The sequence below is a fragment of the Xyrauchen texanus genome, chromosome 41 (assembly GCF_025860055.1).
Source record: "Xyrauchen texanus isolate HMW12.3.18 chromosome 41, RBS_HiC_50CHRs, whole genome shotgun sequence".
NCBI lineage: Eukaryota > Metazoa > Chordata > Actinopteri > Cypriniformes > Catostomidae > Xyrauchen > Xyrauchen texanus.
Window position 1 is genome coordinate 16935022 of NC_068316.1, and position 13897 is coordinate 16948918.

Sequence of the window (13897 nt, forward strand, 5' to 3'; positions counted from 1 at the left end):
CACACAAATATCTCAATACACACATACAAAACACACTCTGATATCCATACCAAGACACCCACACAATTATAGCTGCATCGTTTATTAAATTGGCCTGCAGTATAGTACAGCAACCAGAAAATAGGAAAAAGCCTGTTTTAGCTCCATAGGCTAAACATAAGAAAAATGGCGCCATCTGGTGGAAAATATATTAAAAAAACATTTGAATCCAGGGCTCCAGAATGAAAGCATAATATCATAGAATTCATGATTTTATGCTTTAATGGCACTGGGATCAAATATAGCCGTTTTAATTGGTTTCAATGGGGAAATATTTGTCCTTAAGTGTCCTGAGTGTAACTATTGTGTGTCCACAGTGTATAATAGATGTATTTTAGGAACTGAGGTTGAAATATCAAAATTCCCCCCCAAAATACACAACTTTGACAAAATGTATGATGTTGGCATTTAATACAGCCAAAATTGTATGAAAAAAATCTAATGAAAAATGAAAAAGACAAAAATGTCCATAAGGGTTAAACACTTCAACATAAAACGATTAAAGAGATTTGTGCATGTTTATTGAACTATTTCCCTTCATTGAATAAACTATCATACGTAAAATATCTAATTGAAAAACATTGAATCTGTTATATCAGATTAGATCTATCTATCTATCTATCTATCTATCTATCTATCTATCTATCTATCTATCTATCTATCTATCTATCTATCTATCTATCTATCTATCTATCTATCTATCTATCCATCCATCCATCCATCCATCAGTTGTCAATGGTTTGTAGAGAAACATCCAACTCGCGCAACGAGGACATCTAGTGGACGTAGGTGGCTATAATTTGCACATTTTGGAATCGGTTCTAAATGGCTGACGTAATTGGATTGTGTGGTGTGTTGACGTCTAGCAGAATGCCCTGCATTGCAAAATAAACTGTTAATAACTTAATTGAAGTTCAAGAGAAAAGAGTGTGGGTCTACATTCTGTCCACCAAGTCATGCAAGCTGCGGCTGCACGATAGCGTCACATTCTTAACATTAACCTCAGACGTGTTTCATTGGCCAGAAGACAATGCTCTGGAGGGGAGGGGCTTGGATCCGGACTGCCTAGTAATATGTCATTCATAAAATGACAGAACGCTAGAGAAGAGCACCACTGTTTTCAAGGGGAAACTTGCCAATAGTGGAACAATGCACTCAGTAAGGTAGGCAATGCTTTATTTTCATGGATTTCTTTCCTTTCTTTCAGTGTCTATGGAAACAATGTTACTTTCAGAAGCATCTACAATAGATGTGACATTTATATATGTTCTTTGGAGCTTGCGATATTTTGAAACATGACGAAAACCAGTTACCTACAAATACCAATTATTGACTTATTTACCATAAGCTATTACATTTTGGATTATACTAGTTGACAGTGTTTAGTTAGTAGATAGTTTATTTCCATTACTTCAAAATTCACCTTAAGGTTTGTCTTACCAAAATGTATTTAACCATTTGTTTATTTGAAAATAAAAGCTGTCCATCTGCAAACACATGCATTCTCTCTGTCTTTTATCAACTCCAGAAATTTCTTCTGTGGTCAGTGGAGTTCCTCTGTAAGACTTGATGATAAAACAGTCATAATAACAGGAGCGAATACGGGCATAGGCAAAGAGACTGCTAGGGATCTTGCAAAAAGAGGTAAGAATCTAAAAAATTTCAGCATGATAAGTTCACTATACCAATACATGATGTAGATGAAATATTATTAAATATTTACCTATAAATGACTTAGTTACACAACTATTTTTCAGGATACACTTCCTCTTAACTCAGACTTGACCTTTATAAGGAAAAAGCTCTGTATGATCTTATTTGTTCCATTCATTGCACATGTAAAGCTCTTTGTGGATGTGGATGGCAACCTGTTAAGGGATAAAACCGTATATGTTGCAACACAAAGAAAATGAAATCTAATTTCAATATTGGGGCAAATTGTTCTATTTGTACTCATGTTCTCTGCCGCAGACATATACATTTTCAAGCTAGTTTATTTATTACATCTCTAAAACATTAGTTCACCCAAAAATGACACTTCTGTAATTACTTATTCACCCTCATATTGTTCCATACCCGTATGACTTTCTTGCTTCTTTGAAACACAAAAAGCGAAACTCTGAAGATTTTAACTGGTAATTTTTTGCATACAATAAATAGTGACTGGGGCTTTCAAGCTTCAGAAATAATGCAAAAGCACAATACATTTGTCTATATGACTCATGCATTATATTCCAAGTCTTCTGAAGTCATACAATAGTTTTATGTGTGGAATGCTTGGGGGGAAAAAACAACCGGTACAATTCTTCAAAATGACCCCATTTGTGATACAAGGCAGAAAGAGAGTAATACGGGTTTGAAACAGCATGAGGGTGAGTAAATAATGACAAAACGTTTGTTTTAACTATTCCGCAACCTTTTGTTAACAAGTTACTTGAATCTGGGATGAAAAGTTACATTTTAGCCAGTGTTTTGATGTCACATGTGATGCAGCAAATGTGAACCAAAACAGCAGATATTTCATCTTAAAAACTGACAGGCTCTTGAAAGCTCTGAATGCATGCTGATATATAAATGACTTGATTACAATACTATCTGCCAGAGAGAGGTAAAACTGTACACTTTCCCATGTGGACCCACTGGATTCCAACAAAGAGACTCTGATGCTTGCCAACCAAATTGCTCTGAATAGTATAATAGACTTTCTGCACAGTAATTACCAGGCTAACAGCTATTGTGTTAGTTCACCAGCCTAACATCCCTGTTTAGCACCAAATTAATTAGTTATGCAAGGAAATTTGATGGAAAACGTTAAGAGAATTATTCAACATCCATGAAGGATATCTACTCTCTTTTTAGGAAAGCACATTAATATCAGCTTCTCTATGTGGCATTCTCAGGGGCTCGAGTCATCATGGCCTGTCGAGACTTGGAAAAGGCAGAGGAAGCCAGAAAAGAACTAATGGAGGATTCTGGAAACCAAAACATTGTGATCAATAAACTTGATTTATCAGATACCAAATCAATAAGGGCATTTGCAGAACTCATTAACAAAGGTGTGTTAAGACTTTTCATTACTTTAAATTCAATGCACTTTAATGTGGTGACCCGAAACAATCCCAAAAGTGTTTATCATACAAAAGTGAACAAAAAAATCCAATCCCTCAAAATCAAACATTGATCCAAAATGTATTAAAATGATTACCTATACATGATATATGGTTAGGTGGATTTTGTTACTCGCTTTGAGCATTGTTTTCTCCTGTTGTCTGTGACTCTTGAGAACAGGCCTGAGTCATTACCAGTGATCTATGACTCGCCATGTCATTTGTTAATTAGTGTTTATTCATTATTTTGTGTTTTAGAAGAAAAGAAAGTCAACATTCTAATCAATAATGCTGGCATCATGATGTGTCCATTCTCAAAAACCGCTGATGGCTTTGAGATGCAATTTGGTGTCAACCATTTAGGTAAAGACTTTTGTGTTTGTTTGTTTGTTTATTTGTATGTTTTTGTGCATACACATTTCAACTGATCCACATCTTAACCAATTACCTCCCGAGGGGTAGTCTGAGGAAGTCAGACTATCAGTAAAATAAAATGTCCTAATTAGTGTCTAATCAATACTGCTACTTTGTCTGACCAGTAAACCAAGTAATTTGGTCAATAAACACGGCCTCTTTCAAGTTAAGCACTAATTGTGTGTGGTTACAGAATATTTCCTTGTATAAAGCAACCTTGTTTCATGTGACAAGTTTCAGAAGTCCTTGTAATGTTCATGTAATGTATCGTTTCTCAAACAGAGGACATAACCCTAAAATGTACATGCATGCTCCTTAATCGTTTACCAACCTAAGTTGGTTTCCAGTTGTCTTGACTGCACTGCTCTTGCCAGGACCCAAACACACACATAATATACATCCTTTCTATATACATACTTTTCCATCCATGTATTGAGTCGTATACAAAAAGGTGCAGAGTCATCAACAGGACATGCAAGACAATGAAAGGTCATATTAGGTCAAGCAACCTCCTGACTATTTTTGTCCTCCCTAAACCTCCAATAGGACATTTTCTTCTCACCTACCTACTACTGGACATCCTAAAGAAATCCGCCCCTGCTAGGATCATCAACGTGGCTTCTGTTGCCCATACATGGGGCAGCATTTGTTTGGATGACATAAACAGCGAGAAAAGCTACTCTCCCCGGAGGGCTTACGGTCAGAGCAAACTAGCGAACATCCTCTGCACACATTCGTTGGCCAAAAGACTGCAGGGTATGTGACCTTCATAGTAAGGGTGTCCATGTCAGACTAAACATGATTCTTAAGAAGACAAACTATTGTCCTGTTTGCTTTTGCTCCCTAACTGAGGAAAAAGTGACATTAACTACTCCAGATGTTTTCCCTTGTTTTGTGGCAGCTATGTAAACTATCCCAAAACCAGGCACAAACAGAGATAGAGGAAGGCATGTGGACTGGTGTAAGCATGAGGAGAATGTCCTGTTTTCTGTGATTTTAAAGTGATTGTTTTGCCTTCGATGTGCTGCATGCAGACAACACAGTCTTCAATTTGAACCCAAAATCTAATAATAGTAGACACTCGTAATCTGTTCAGATGCCGCTTAAACAAGTTACACATAGTCTTGTTTGCAAGTCCAAAAGAAACTTCCACTATAGCTGTTAGTGCTTACAAAGTTGGCGATTTATAAATATTCTGAAAAAAAAACATATTTTGGGGGATATTCTCCCCTTTTCTCCCCAATTTGGAATTCACAATGCGCTCTAAGTCCTTACCTCACCTCAATCCGGGTGGCGGAGGACGAATCTCAGTTGCCTCCACATCTGAGATGTCAATCTGTGCGTCTTATCACGTGGCTTGTTGAGTGCGTTACCGCGGAGATGTAGTGTTTGTGGAGGTTTCACGCTATTCTCCGCAGCATCAATGCACAACTCACCATGTGCCTCACGAGAGCGAGAACCACACATTACTGTGACCATGAGGAGGTTAGCTCATGTGACTCTAACCTCCCTAGCAACCGGGCCAATTTGGTTGCTTAGGAGACCTGGCAGCAGTCACTCAGCACACCCTGGATTCAAACTCGCGACTCCAGGGGTGATAGTCAGTGTCAATACTCGCTGAGCTACCCAGGCCCCAAGGACGTTTTGTTAAACTATTAAGTTAACTCAGACAGAGACGGAAAGGACAATCGTACGCTAACAAACAGTACCAAAAAGTACTGTGTTTTTTGGACATGCTACCATGGCAATACCATATCTTTTTGGACATGTACAATGGCAGTAACCTAATATTTTTGAAGCATATACCATAGATAAATATGGTTTTATCATACATCTGATACCATTGAACTTTAAAAAAAATAAAAATAGAATTGTACCTACGCTAAACAGAGTCTAACAGAAACATTAAATAATGTACAATAGACACGACTGTGTGTGTGTGATTCGCGCTATAAAGCTAATAAGGAATCATACAGTATTTCATATTGCAGGCACAGGTGTGACTGTGTACTCCCTCCATCCTGGCGTGGTGCAGTCAGAGTTGTTTAGGAATCTCAGCAAGCCTGTGCAGATAGCAGTCAAGGTCTTCCGCCCCTTCACCAAGACCACCGTGCAGGGGGCCCAGACCACCATCTACTGTGCTGTGGAGTCAGAGCTGGACAAGGAAAGCGGAGGATATTATAGGTATAGAGTATAATAGGAAATACAATTTGATCTACCATTGCATATTTGCTTTTCCTGCACAATATACACTGTACAACAATTTTACTTTACATTGGGAGTTTGTAGAGTAGAATCTGACAGTATAAATAACGTGTCATTTTTTAATATTGAGGATTTACCTTGTTTACAGTGACTGTGCCACAGCGAGGTGTTCGAGAGAAGCTTCAGATGATGAAATGGCTCAGAAACTCTGGGAACTCAGCTGTCAGATGCTTGGCATCACATGGGATTGAAATGCATATAGAAAACATCTCCCATCAGTCGTAGTTATGAGAAGAGTGGAATGAAACTTTTGTACTAATGTCATAGACTAGATAATGTAAACTGTAGGATTCATACAAGCACAATGTTTTATATTGTATATTACATACTTTTATAATGCCCCCACCCCCAATGGCTGAATTTGCGTATGCTGTAATCATTTCAATAGAAATATTGAAATGTGATGAATTAAAATGTATTCTGGTCTGGCAAAACCTTTTCTTGTGCATTTGCATTCAGTTTATTTTGTCCCAAAAGCTGACGTCATATCCACCAGGGGTATCACTAGGGCAATATAGCAAATCTAAGGCAAAGCCCAAAATGTTTTTTGATCGGAACTACACAAACTGTATTCTCTCATTTACACACCCTTATTCCACCCCAGACATGAAAGAATTAATTTTTTCGGCAGAACACAAACAAAGGTTTTTAGAAGAATATTTCAGCACTGCAGGTCCATACAATGCAAGTGAATTGTGGCTAGAAATTTTAGTCTTCAAAAATCACTTAAAGGCAGCATAAAAGTAATCCATACGACCCCAGTGGTTAAATCCATGTCTTCTGAAGCAATATTATAGGTGTGGGTGAAAAACATATCAATATTGTTAATAAGTACTTTTTTTCTATAAATCTCCACCTTTGAGCAGCCCCGGCCCGTAGGTGGGGATATGCACAAAGAATTAAACTTGGAAAATACAAAAGAAGAGGAATGTAAAAGTGGAGATTTATGAAAAAAAAAAAAAAAAGACTTAAATATTGATCTGTTTCTGATCCACACCTATCATATCGCTTCTGACGACATAGATTAAACCACTGGAGTCGTATGGATTACTTTTATGCTGCCTTTATGTGATTTTTGTTGATTCAAAGTTCTGTTCACCATTCACTTGCATTGTATGTATGGACCTACAGAGTTGCTATATTCTTCAAAAAATGTTTATTGTTCTGCAGAAGAAAGAAAGTCATACACATCTGGGATGGCATGAGGCTGAGTATATTACGAGAGAATTTTAACTTTTGTGTGAACTTACAGCTGCGGCACCAGCTCTGTACTATTTATGGGAGAAGCATACACCACCCTAAAGCGGCAGATACTCTGGGAGAGGTAATTACTGCTTTTGGAAAAGGTCATGAGTCATCAGTGTATTGCTACCTGCTAATTCAGAGTCTGTGGGATGGAGCTTTAACTTCTATCAAGAGATTATGGGTAATCAATTTAAACTATTGGTATTGGAGGAGGGAGTGTGGGCTAGGATTCTAAAAAAACGTCAAGTTTGCAATGGTCCGTTTGATGCAATTCAAGAATTTACATAGATTCTGTTGGACCCCCTCTAGATTGTATCGGCTTGGTCTTAAAGACACCCATCTGTGGACGATGCCAATTAGAAGATGTAGACACAACCCATGTTTTTTGGTGGTGTGTTAAGATCCAAAGAGTTACGTTTTATGTGTGACGTATTGGGCACTCAAATTTAATTTTGCCCCAGACTACGTATTTTAGGCGATAGGGTGGTCATCAATATAGAGAATAAACACATACAAATTGGGTCCTTACAAGTGTTATGTTCACCAGACAAATTGTTTTAAGGGAATGGAAATCACCTGGAGCACCCCCATTTCAGGAGTGGTGCAATGAGATGGGGAGGGTGATGGCTTTCAAGGAGTGGTTCCCAACCCTGATGCTGGAGGCCCCCAACACTGCACATTTTGTATATCTCCCTTATCTGACACACCCAGTTCAGGTCGTAGAATTTCTACAAATGAGATAATGAGTTGAATCAGGTGTGTTTGATTTGGGAGATATCCAAAATATGTAGAGTTGGGGGGACTCCAGGAACAAGGTTGGGAACCACTGAAAGAAGACTGGGGAACTCGGATTCGTTTGTTGGGAAATGGGGCAACTATTTGCCATTCTTCTCTTGGGGAGGGGCATTGGAGAGAGAGAGGTATAGTTATAAATGAGTGGGATTTATATATATATATATATATATATATATATATATATATATATATATATGTGTGTGTGTGTGTGTGTGACCACAGAAATGTTTGTTGAGGGTCAGGGTGGGGTTTTGAGGGGTAGTAATCTTGGGGGTTAAATGTTGATTCTGTGTATATATAGGGTTTGCATTTCTTTGTTTACTGTATGAATCAATAAAAATGTAAAAAAAAAAAAAAAAACATACTTGGGTTGAACTATCTTTACAAATTCAATGCAACATGATGCAGTAAGATTCTTGAGTTCTCTATTAATAATTGTCCTGAGTAACATTTGTTTAGTGCTTTGTTTAGTGTCCGTGAATTTGTTTGTTCACTAAATGCAAATATTCTTGAGACAACTACTAATTTCTCGTATAGACAATTATAAAGTCACAGCATCAGATCATTAATTTAGTCACCATTTCAATTACTTTTATATGAAGTTAACTGTAATTTTTGCCTGTATATCCTGCAAGGCAGTACATTGTAATAGATTCTCAATTGATATAGACACGCAACAGACCTCAACTTTTAACACACAAACCTTAATAATGGTGATTCACCATTGAAACCTTGTCATGTTAAAATATGAGCTCCTGGTCCTAACATCAGCAGACAACTACTAACTAACAGTGCCAACAAAAACAACAACAGCCTAAATAATGTCAGCAAAGAGCAAAATAAGCATATAATATTAATTGCATAATTTACTCATATAGGCCTAAGCAATGCATTCTGGGAACTAGCAGATCAGCAACTTTGTTCAATGTGTTATGCTTATAACAACTTAGGCAAGTTGTTGGTTTAACATTTGTTTTTATGTAGAGGCAAATATTTCACATTTCGTAGAATCTGCGACTCCAATTTACGAATGAACTCTTTGAGTCGTTTATTTTCAGTGAATTGCTCAAACGGGTTGGCAAACGGCCTGAATCGGTTCGCGATTCACACTGAACCGTTCGGAGTTTCGGACGCCTCCCGCAAGATGTCTTTAAATCTAAAAGCATACCAGATGTTATCAACAGGTAACATCAGAAATTTGATAACGTTAGCCATGATCTCACACGATGTTTTGCCTTCCTGCTTATACAAGCACGGATACGAATATTCTAAAGTAGATTTGGCCTTGTTGCAGTTTTCAGAAAAATCTGTGGACATATTTTATTTAATTTATAAGTCTTTAGATTACTTCAAGAATCTTAGACAATGTTTGTATCTGATCGGCAGTGTGATTATCAAGGATGACGTAGACAAATCATTGCATTCTAAACTCCAAGCGCTAGATAGCAGTGAACACGTCACAGTGAGCAGCAGCTGTGAGCGAGTGCGCATGCGTCAGTCTTTCCGCAGTTAAATCTACGTGGCTTTACATACAGCGGAGTTAGTATATCACATCTTGCTGAACCACACTGTTACAGTCTTTGATTTGTCAGAACAGGTGAGTGTCTTTTCCTTCAACTTTTTAGTGGTCTGTATTTGGTTCTAAGTAATGAATGTGGTTAGAGTCTATTTAAAGGAAGAGCATTATATTTGTTGGCCTACCGAGGACGTGGCTGATCTGAATTCTAGTGTAAACAGTAACAGCTGCAATTACTACCCTAGTTTGATTTTATGAATGATTATTGCCTTTCAGGAGCTTAAATTAAAATTGTCTACCAACGAAAATACTTTATTGGTTCTCCCCACCCCCCTTCATTTTTATAGTGTTAGCATCTTAGTGAACAGTACTGTTAAACCATACAGTAGTGTAGAGTAAAACCAAACAAGCCATTCAGAGCGACTTGTTAGTAGTTTCCACATCATATGGCGTACACTTTTACAATGTCAGAAGTGGTTTATAAGTGTGAGTTATTGTTCTTATCATGTTGTTTTCAGCCTCAGCTCAACATGGATCAGGTCATGCAGTTCGTGGAGCCTAGCAGGCAGTTCGTCAAGGACTCCATCAGACTAGTCAAAAGATGCACCAAACCAGACAGAAAAGGTACGTCGAGCTCTTTCCCTTTAAATCTTTCTAATTCAGAAGGGTTTGAAGCGTGCATCAATAATCGGCCTTCTTATTAAGTCTATAACAAGATAAAGTTCTAAATGTTGTGATTTTCGTTTGCAATAAAATAGAAAAAAGATAAATGGTGTGTAAGTGTAGATAAACATACAAATCTGGTATGTATATACTGCACGTAATGCAAACCTAAAAAGTGAAGTCTGTTTCTAAAGATTTGGTCATAATTGTAGTCAATAGATGGCTTCAGGTACCACATTTACCACAGGATTTTCCTGACAGGAATAATAAAATGCCTTTTGTAACTCCACTTCATCTTAAGATGAGCTTTCATCTTTTTACTTGGCTCAAAATATTTAATATTACATGTGCTGAAAAGAAATTATGCTAAAATACACCATTTAAGATTTATTTCCCTGCTTGCTAGAATTCCAAAAGATTGCCATGGCAACAGCAATAGGATTTGCCATCATGGGCTTCATTGGATTCTTTGTCAAACTCATCCACATCCCCATCAACAACATCATTGTGTAAGTCATTTATATCAACTCACTTTTAATTGGTTAATGGTAAAAAAAAAAAAAAATCTAACTCAATGTCTAATAATTCAAGAGTATATTAAAGCTTGTACATCAGGTGGTGATTAATGCTTTGATCAAAAGAGTATGTTGTACAGATGTAAGAATTCATTGTGGCATTCAGTCTTTGCTCTGTGATTAAATCAGGTCTTTTGTTTACAGTGGTGGTTGAATTGGCTGCACGATGAAGCCATACAGACCCTCGGCTGCCTGAAACTGTGTTTGATGATGGACTGACTATGGACATTTGTAAAAAATCATGTTTTTTTTGTGCATTTGACATTTTATATTTGGCTGTGTTAATAAAACAAAGGTTACATTACTCATTGTCTTCATTATTATAAGGTTATTGATGATTAAAAGGTACTTTTAAAGGCTTTGTTTGTTAGATGCATTATTCAAAGTCTTTTAATTCCCATACTCCATAAAAGAGGCTTGTCGGTGATGATGGTCACAGGTTTTCTGCCTTCTTTGGGGTCGTGGTCCTCATACGTGTTGGATGTGCTCACTAGCTGCCCAAAAGCCAATACATGATTGTCTGAAAATGAGAGAGAGGGAAAAAAAGCTAAAAAGTACAGTTTGTTCTTAAAGTCATAGGTCATGTAGTACACACAAAAATTAGAATTCTGTAATCAATCATTCACCCTCTTGTTGTTCAAAACCCATATGAATTTTTGCAGTGGAACACAAAAGGTGATAAGCAGAATGTTAGCCATTCCCTCTGCTAACATTTATCCCAATATCTTCCTTTGTGTTCACCTGAAGAATATATCGGAGTCTTTTCACAATGTTAAGGTGTGAGAATGAAAAAAATAAATAAATGAAAAGCTTTTTGTGAAGTGTGAGCACACTGAATCCATTAAAGAAGTGCAGTGGTTTTAATTAAATTGGCCACCCGAGGCTTCTCACTAAACCTGCCAGGGGCACTTGTGGAGGCGTTCTAATGAGTAAACCAGGATAGAACATGCCCTCACATAACCTGGTGGGAACGAAAAAGTTTCTCTCCGTCTCTGGGTCTCCTATTCATTTTGACTGCTCACTGGAAACCCCAAACAGCAACATTGCTGTAATCTGGGTGCCAGACAGAGTTTAATGCCTCTCACTTCAATGGCCTCAGGCATCCAGAGACAAAAGCATTCATTTCTTTTGATCACCGAGCATGCTATTTCTTTTGGACAATAGGAAGCCACTAAAAAAATCAACGAGTTAAACCTGCTGGCTGATATGTGACCAAATAATAAGGATTTTTGTTGGTGGTTCATTTAAAAGTCAGACATACTTGAGTAGTCATTTATGTGAGGCCACTGAAGCCTAGGAGAGCACATAGGATTATTCAGAGCAACAGCAAGGCCTGTGAACACTGATTTGATCTCTTCTGCAACAACTGAAGTTGTCATATGACAAATCATTCCAAGAAGAAAGACCTTAAAATTTAAAATGTTTTTCAAATTTTTACCAAGAAAAAAATATTACCTTGCATTACATAATTTTACAACATTAACTTCTAAACTACACAAAAACTTATTTGATTATATACTTTTTATTGAACTTTTCCTTGCCACAATTGGGTCTATGGTGAGCTCGTAGTGACCCCCAGTGACGAAAGTGTATATTGCAACACCCTCAAGATTTTCAACATGTTTCAATAAACCACAAAACTGTATGTGCTTTTGACTATTGAAATTAAATCTATATGCTTTCAAATTTGGTATAAGCTACACTTTAGCCAAGAATTACTGAAATATTTTTTTTCTCTTAAGAATTGTTTATATTTTATTATTAAGGGGCAATATTTTAAATTTCAAACAATTTAATCTAATCAAGCTATTAATATTAATTCTCAGTCTAACCATTAGAATTACTAATAAAATCATCAACAACTCAAAATATATATATAGTTTTTTCCAAACGAAATAAAATAATAATTTATATATATATATATATATATATATATATATATATATATATATATATATATATATATACACACACACACACACACACATTAGTTTAGTTCAAATTTCAATGAGAGAGAGACAGAGAGATGTACTCACTGTACTGGCTTTAGTTTGTCACTTGTGTTGAACTAATCAAGCGTGTCACGATGATAAGATTGAGGACAATTTCAACCAAACAAGAGATGTTAAGTATTGATAAACTTGACTGGAGTTTGCAATTAGCTTTTACCTCCCTGGATGCCTCTGTTAAGCAGTCATTTTTAGTGAGTAAAAGAGAGAGAGAAATCAAACGGCAAAGCCTCACAGCTGTAACCATCTGCAATTCACAATTTGACCTGTGATGGCGACAAAGCCCTTTGACATTACAGCACAAGCGTTTCATTAGCTACTACATTTATCCTTCTACTGTACAGAATGAGAAATTGTCTCTTACAGATGGATCTTTGTTAAACAGCATTCATTTTGAGCCAGTTTTTTGAGGCTGTTTTTACAGGTATGTAATTCTCTTTAATGTTTCTTATAATATAGCAACACTACACATGATCAGTGTCACATATTTGCTTATTTGATTAGTCACATAGCAATAGTGTAGTCTAAAAAAATTCTGCTTCACTTAAAATAATAAAGTTTCTATTTTATTATGGTTTCAAACTCCTAAAAATGTATTTATTTTCAGGTTTAAAGGGATAGTTCACCCAAAAAAGAAAATTCTCTTCTTATTTACTAACCCTCATGCCATCCCAGATGTATATGACTTTCTTTCATCTGCAAAACACAAAGATTTTTAGAAGAATATTTCAGATCTGTAGGTCCATAAGTAAACCGTGAACATGCCTTTGAAGCTCCAAAAATCAGATGAAGTCAGGATAAACATAATCCATCAGACTCCCATGGTTTGATCAATGTCTTCTGAAGTGATCCAGTTGGTTTGAGGTGAGAATAGACTAAAATGTCGCTCCTTTTTCACCATACATCATGACAGCAGTCTCCTTATCGATCATGATTTCAAGCTTGATTACACTTCCTATGGTGCCATCTAGCGCTCTGTGCATGCATCAAGCACTAGGAAGTATAATCGAGCTTGAAATCATGATTGTGCCTAGAGACTGCAATGGCAAGATGTACAGTGAAAAGGGAGTTATATTTTGGTCTGTTCTCACCCAAAACCAAATGGATCACTTAAGACCTTGATTAAACCATTGGAGTCGTATGGATTACTTTATAGCTAACTTTATCTCCTTTTTGGAGCTTCAAGTGCCTGGTCACCATTAACTTGCATTGCACGGACCAAAAGAGCTGATACATTCTTCTAAAAATAATTGTTTGTGTTCAGCAGAA

General features: G+C 36.8%; 4 protein-coding genes across 9 annotated transcripts in view; 3 read left to right on the forward strand and 1 right to left on the reverse strand.

The window, feature by feature from the left end:
* si:dkey-73n8.3 (uncharacterized protein LOC100150965 homolog) overlaps positions 1-594 on the forward strand; it is a 7114-nt gene extending 6520 nt beyond the window's left edge. The window contains exon 7 of the mRNA XM_052113323.1: positions 1-594. This exon is cut by the window's left edge and continues 572 nt beyond it. The gene's annotated coding sequence lies outside the window, so the exon portion shown is untranslated.
* A 226-nt stretch (positions 595-820) lies between these two features.
* LOC127633960 (retinol dehydrogenase 12-like) lies at positions 821-6529 on the forward strand. 2 transcript variants are annotated; one of them, XM_052113325.1, is made up of 7 exons: positions 821-1202; positions 1568-1683; positions 2940-3095; positions 3408-3509; positions 4107-4316; positions 5552-5744; positions 5914-6529. In XM_052113325.1, exons 1-7 carry the CDS (start codon positions 1189-1191, stop codon positions 6014-6016), a joined length of 894 nt encoding a protein of 297 aa, XP_051969285.1. In that variant the 5' UTR covers positions 821-1188; the 3' UTR covers positions 6017-6529. The 2 variants fall into 2 exon arrangements, with proteins under 2 accessions (XP_051969285.1, XP_051969284.1); XM_052113324.1 differs by having other exon boundaries at positions 833-1202; positions 3405-3509.
* A 2792-nt stretch (positions 6530-9321) lies between these two features.
* LOC127633963 (protein transport protein Sec61 subunit gamma) lies at positions 9322-10928 on the forward strand. Its single transcript, XM_052113332.1, has 4 exons — positions 9322-9462; positions 9900-10005; positions 10451-10553; positions 10764-10928. The coding sequence occupies exons 2-4, from the start codon at positions 9912-9914 to the stop codon at positions 10771-10773; spliced, it is 207 nt and encodes a 68-aa protein (XP_051969292.1). The 5' UTR covers positions 9322-9462; positions 9900-9911; the 3' UTR covers positions 10774-10928.
* Positions 10929-10988: 60 nt separating this feature from the next.
* tpk1 (thiamin pyrophosphokinase 1) overlaps positions 10989-13897 on the reverse strand; it is a 65517-nt gene continuing 62608 nt past the window's right edge. For all 5 annotated transcript variants that reach the window (XM_052113326.1, XM_052113328.1, XM_052113329.1 and 2 more), the window contains one exon: positions 10989-11139. In XM_052113326.1, the coding sequence (XP_051969286.1) occupies positions 11000-11139 (140 nt within the window). In that variant the 3' untranslated portion in view covers positions 10989-10999. The remainder of the gene's footprint in view (positions 11140-13897) is intronic.

Coding starts and splice junctions, on each gene's coding strand:
- LOC127633960 (XM_052113324.1), top strand. Junction 1,684..2,939: donor TAGGGATCTTGCAAAAAGAG/GTAAGAATCTAA, acceptor TGGCATTCTCAG/GGGCTCGAGTCATCATGGCC. Junction 3,510..4,106: donor ATTTGGTGTCAACCATTTAG/GTAAAGACTTTT, acceptor AACCTCCAATAG/GACATTTTCTTCTCACCTAC.
- LOC127633963 (XM_052113332.1), top strand. CDS start 9,912: ATGGATCAGGTCATGCAGTTCGTGGAGCCTAGCAGGCAGTTCGTCAAG. Junction 10,006..10,450: donor CACCAAACCAGACAGAAAAG/GTACGTCGAGCT, acceptor CCTGCTTGCTAG/AATTCCAAAAGATTGCCATG.